We start from the raw sequence: 6,000 nt of genomic DNA on the forward strand, positions 1-6,000 counted from the left end.
GACAGTTGGGTTTAGGTAAAGAAGAACGGGACAGTTGGGTTTAGGTAAAGAAGAACGGGACAGTTGGGTTTAGGAAAAGAAGAACGGGACAGTTGGGTTTAGGTAAAGAAGAACAGGACAGTTGGGTTTAGGTAAAGAAGAACAGGACAGTTGGGTTTAGGTAAAGAAGAACGGGACAGTTGGGTTTAGATAAAGAAGAACGGGACAGTTGGGTTTAGATAAAGAAGAACGGGACAGTTGGGTTTAGATAAAGAAGAACGGGACAGTTGGGTTTAGGAAAAGAAGAACAGGACAGTTGGGTTTAGGTAAAGAAGAATGGGACAGTTGGGTTTAGATAAAGAAGAACGGGACAGTTGGGTTTAGGTAAAGAAGAACGGGACAGTTGGGTTTAGGAAAAGAAGAACAGGACAGCTGGGTTTAGGTAAAGAAGAACAGGACAGTTGGGTTTAGATAAAGAAGAACGGGACAGTTGGGTTTAGATAAAGAAGAACGGGACAGTTGGGTTTAGATAAAGAAGAACGGGACAGTTGGGTTTAGGTAAAGAAGAACGGGACAGTTGGGTTTAGGAAAAGAAGAACGGGACAGTTGGGTTTAGGTAAAGAAGAACAGGACAGTTGGGTTTAGGTAAAGAAGAACGGGACAGTTGGGTTTAGATAAAGAAGAACGGGACAGTTGGGTTTAGATAAAGAAGAACGGGACAGTTGGGTTTAGGTAAAGAAGAACGGGACAGTTGGGTTTAGATAAAGAAGAACAGGACAGTTGGGTTTAGATAAAGAAGAACGGGACAGTTGGGTTTAGGTAAAGAAGAATGGGACAGTTGGGTTTAGATAAAGAAGAACGGGACAGTTGGGTTCAGGTAAAGAAGAACGGGACAGTTGGGTTTACGTAAAGAAGAACGGGACAGTTGGGTTTAGATAAAGAAGAATGGGACAGTTGGGTTTAGATAAAGAAGAACGGGACAGTTGGGTTTAGGGTTTTTAGGTAAAGACAGAAGGTAAAGAAGAACGGACAGCTGGGTTTAGATAAAGAAGAACGGGACAGTTGGGTTTAGATAAAGAAGAACGGGACAGCTGGGTTTAGATAAAGAAGAACGGGACAGTTGGGTTTAGATAAAGAAGAACGGGACAGCTGGGTTTAGGTAAAGAAGAACGGGACAGTTGGGTTTAGGTAAAGAAGAACGGGACAGTTGGGTTTAGGTAAAGAAGAATGGGACAGTTGGGTTTAGGTAAAGAAGAACGGGACAGCTGGGTTTAGGTAAAGAAGAACAGGACAGTTGGGTTTCTTTAGCCTCTTTCAGACCGGAGGGATTTTTGCAGTTCCTAGAACATAACGTTCCTAGAACTCTTTTCTTCTTGTGTTCCGACTGGACCAATTTGGGGATTTTTAAGTTCCTCTGGCCACAGTTCCTCTAACTCTTCCAGCTCCTACTTCAGGTCAGGGTCTTTTCACTGTTCCCTTTTCAGCATCGGGACCTAGATCAAAGAGGGTCAGGTTTCCGGTACATAGACCAACAACGGGACAATTTTAACAGTTTTCGCCATCTTATTCATCACTAAATTCACTTCTGACAACGTTTTCGGTGAGAAATGAACGGTTAACATTTCGAATATCCGCAGTCTTGCGAAAATCGATGCCGAATTGACCATTTGCTTCAAAGTTTTCGGAGGTGAGAAGCTCCATGAAGTGAGGAGACAGGCGGCAGGCGCCTGCCCCGGCCGCTAGCTCGTCGATGGGCCAGTCCTGCTCAGAGACCCCGCTGTGAGCTGGAGGTCTCTCAGACCGGTTTCACACACACACACACAGACACACACAGACACACACACACACACACACACACACACCCCCCCGCTGTAAGCTTGAGGTCTCTCAGACCGGTCTCGTAAATAAGAGGCTTTTATTTCACTAGTTCGTTTGTTTAAATATCACAACACATGTCCATCATAAGATCAACAGGAACCTGTGGTTAACTGTCTTTTCGGAGTTAAACTCCACAAGCGTGGACACACACACACACACACACACACACACACACACACACACACACACACACACACACACACACACACACAGGAGAGAGAGATACCAGTTTCTCTTCGGGAGACTTGTTTAAATTATGACAAATATGCCATATACATTAGATTTGGTAATTAGTTCATACTTTTTTGGTGTATTTCTTTTCTGATTTTAACGCTATAGAGACCGTTGCCGTGGTTGCGTCCCTCCCTTACCCCTCCTATAGTCCCTGTGGCCACTTGGCCAGTGCGAATGCAAATGGAAAACCCTCTTTTGAGGGGAGAGTAGTTAGTAGATCTGCTTAGAAGTGGACTTTTCCTCTAACTACGTTCCTCTAACTACTTGGTCGGAAAGATCGGCTAAAGTGTGAAAAAAAAGCCCATACTTATTTATTTATTTTTGACGGAAGGACAACAAGTTGTTGGTCGAGAGTAAGACAACACAATGGTTAAATATCATTCATAATGGTCTTAAAAAGACTAACATTTGATTTGGCGAAACCTGCAAAAGTCTGAACACATCTACGTCTTATTTTAACCAGTCAGAGGGACTTTCAGCGAGGTCAGCATGTTACATTCAACAGAGAGCGAGAGACAGAAAAGGTTGTTTCCTTCATTTCGAAACCAGTTCATTTTCAAAAAAGCAGAGGAGGAAATTCAGGCGATGTGACTGTGAGATATTGCTTCATGCGGGTGCAAACTTCTGACAAACACAGATCACAATCAGTAAGGTATTTTTTTTTCTCTCTTACAGCGGACTCAGTAGTTCCTCTAGTTTCAACGTAAATGCTGTAGTCTAGTAATGAAGCACGGAGAAACCATAGATTTATTAAGATTAGGGCTGTCAATCGATTTAATTATTTAATCGCAATTAATCGCATATGTAATCACCATTTTTTTTATCTGTTCTAAATGTACTTTTAAAGGCATATTTTTCAAGTTTTTTTGAATGCTCAAGTGGTGTTTTTAGACTCTCCATTCACCTAAGGTAATTCTTCACATCGAGAGTACGTGCAAACAACAGTGCTGTCAAATGATTAAAATATCGCATTAATGTCATAGTTAACTCGCAATTAATCGCACATTTGTATCTATCCTAAATGTCCCTTGATTTCCTTTTGTCCCATTATTTCTTCTCATTTTAATGCTCTTATCAACATGTAAAAGTGGATCGGCTTGCTTTGTGCTTTTGTCGCCTGGCTTTGACGAAGGGGTCATCAGCTGTGAGCTTGGTCATCAGCTGTGAGCGTGTGCTCGGCCATCAGCTGTGAGCTCGGTCATCAGCTGTGAGCTCGGCCATCAGCTGTGAGCTCGGTCATCAGCTGTGTGCTCGGCCATCAGCTGTGAGCTCGGTCATCAGCTGTGTGCTCGGCCATCAGCTGTGAGCTCGGCCATCAGCTGTGAGCTCGGCCATCAGCTGTGAGCTCGGCCATCAGCTGTGAGCTCGGTCATCAGCTGTGTGCTCGGCCATCAAGTGGTATTAAGACTAGAAGTGCTGCGATGATAGCTCAGTTCACCATGACCAAACACACAGATCACTTTTGTCAATGGAACCATTTGGCAACTTTTTAAAAGTAAACTTTCCATTCAGAATCTTATCTGCGTCCATTTCGGCGTCTCGTGCTCGCCATCCACTCAAAACGTAACGTTAGCCTACTAGCTACTCTTTGGCCGGCTCGCGAGCCCAAACCATTGTGTACAGCGTGCCTGTTGTTGTTTTTCCGGTCTAGCTAGATCCGGTGTGGTGGTGTTGTTTTTCTAACTAGTTGTTGCAACAGCATGTGAAAAAACTACAAAGTTTGCCAGGCCCAAAAAAGAACATTAACCGTCCCCTAATACTGTATCTGAAGTCTCTTTTATGTAGACCTTAGTGGTCCCCTAATACTGTATCTGAAGTCTCTTTTATATGTTAGTGGTCCCCTATCTGTATCTGAAGTCTCTTTTATATAGACCTTAGTGGTCCCCTAATACTGTATCTGAAGTCTGAAGTATATAGACCTTTGGTCCCCTAATACTGTATCTGAAGTATAGACCTTAGTGGTCCCCTAATACTGTATCTGAAGTCTCTTTTATATAGACCTTAGTGGTCCCCTATCTGTATCTGAAGTCTCTTTTATATAGACCTTGGTGGTCCCCTAATACTGTATCTGAAGTCTCTTTTGAACCTTGGTGGTCCCCTTTGTATATAGACCTTAGTGGTCCCCTAATACTGTATCTGAAGTCTCTTTTATATAGACCTTAGTGGTCCCCTAATACTGTATCTGAAGTCTCTTCACTAATGTAGTCACAAAACTGAAACTGTGTTCCCAGCCCAGCGCTCTGGCCAGGAGCTTCCTCAGGTGGAGAGTGCCAGTCCGGCCAGCTGCTCCGTAGACGGAGGAACGGAGCTGCTCATCACCGGATCCAACATCTCCGCGCAGTCCCGCGTGGTCTTCACGGAGAAAGGGCCCGGTGAGATCCACTTAACGTTCATTTACCTTTCCTATGTATTCTGTTGATTTGATATAGTGTGTAATTTTTTCTCTTTCTTTTCTCACACACTCACACACCACACACACTTAAACACACACACCACTCACATACACACACACACACACATACACACACACACACACACACACACACACACACACACACACACTCACACCACACAGACACATACTCAAACACACACACTCACAAACTCTCTCTCACACACACACACACACAGACACACACTCACACACTTTCACACTCACACAGACACAGACACTCACACACACACTCATACACAGACACCCCCCCCCCCCACCACACACACACACAGACACTTTAACACTCACACCCCCCACACACACACACACACAGCTTAACTGTTAATATAGTGAAACAGGCATACAAGCAGAGCACAGAAACACACACACACACACACACACACACACACACACACACACACACACACACACACACACACACACACACACACACACACACACACACACGTCTGTATTACTATCTTTATGGGGACTTGTCATTGACATAATGCATTCCCTAGCCCCTTACCCTAACCTTAACCATCACAACTAAATGCCTAACCTTAACCCTTACCCTAACCTTAACCATCACAACTAAATGCCTAACCTTAACCCTTACCCTAACCTTAACCATCACAACTAAATGCCTAACCTTAACCCTTACCCTCACCCTAACCATAACCTAATTCTAACCCTAATAATAAAACCAAGTCTTAACCCTCAAACGGCCCTTTAAACTCGTGGGGACCAGCATTTTGGTCCCCACGAGGCTGTGCAGACCCCACAAGTATACTGTAGTCCCTGGTTTTTGGACCCCACGAATATAGTAAAACGGGTACAGACACACACACAGCAGGAGAGACAAGATGGCAGCACGTTGTAGTGCCTAACCTAATGTTGACAGTGCTGACTACTTGTTAGCAACTTGTTTAAGTTAAGTTTAAGAGGCAACATTTCTAATGTTACTTGGGATAGCGTTCCACCCACGAGTAGCCCTAACTGAATCGTATAGTCCAGGATTTTCAGTTTTTAGAAAAGTTTAATAGGTTTGCGTCAGATTTTGGTTAAACGTCCCGCTAACTGAACGACAGATTTGAACTACTATAACGTGTTTTGTCTCCTCAGATGGAAGATCGCTGTGGGAAATGGATGCCAGAGTTCTTCCAGAAAAATGTAGCGGGGTAAGTAGAAATATATTATTTAACATGAAAATATGTTTTACTTTTCTTTCTTTTCTTTTCTTTTTTTTTTTTTTTTTTTAAATAACCAGCGTTCAGAGTTCAAAGTCGCATGATTAAACTAAAGACGTTTTCAGTGACTCACTCAATTAATTTCGATTCAAATAACTTTATTTGTCCCCGAGGAGAGTAGCATGAAAAGGGACAAGTCACAGACCAAAGTACAGCTACGAATCAATAATTAGATAACGAAATAAATAGATAAAGATTCATGTGACCGACTGCCGCTGGACACTG

At 43.2% G+C, this 6,000-nt stretch overlaps 1 protein-coding gene across 1 annotated transcript in view; it reads left to right on the forward strand.

Moving 5' to 3' along the window:
- The window catches only part of LOC114559908 (nuclear factor of activated T-cells, cytoplasmic 3), a 51,136-nt gene that overhangs the window by 20,445 nt on the left and 24,691 nt on the right, over window positions 1–6,000 (forward strand). The window contains exons 7-8 of the mRNA XM_028584932.1: window positions 4,323–4,463; window positions 5,651–5,706. Of these exons, the coding sequence (XP_028440733.1) occupies window positions 4,323–4,463; window positions 5,651–5,706 (197 nt within the window). The remainder of the gene's footprint in view (window positions 1–4,322; window positions 4,464–5,650; window positions 5,707–6,000) is intronic.

This window comes from Perca flavescens, chromosome 8 (genome assembly GCF_004354835.1).
Source record: "Perca flavescens isolate YP-PL-M2 chromosome 8, PFLA_1.0, whole genome shotgun sequence".
In the NCBI taxonomy this organism is placed as follows: Eukaryota; Metazoa; Chordata; class Actinopteri; order Perciformes; family Percidae; genus Perca; species Perca flavescens.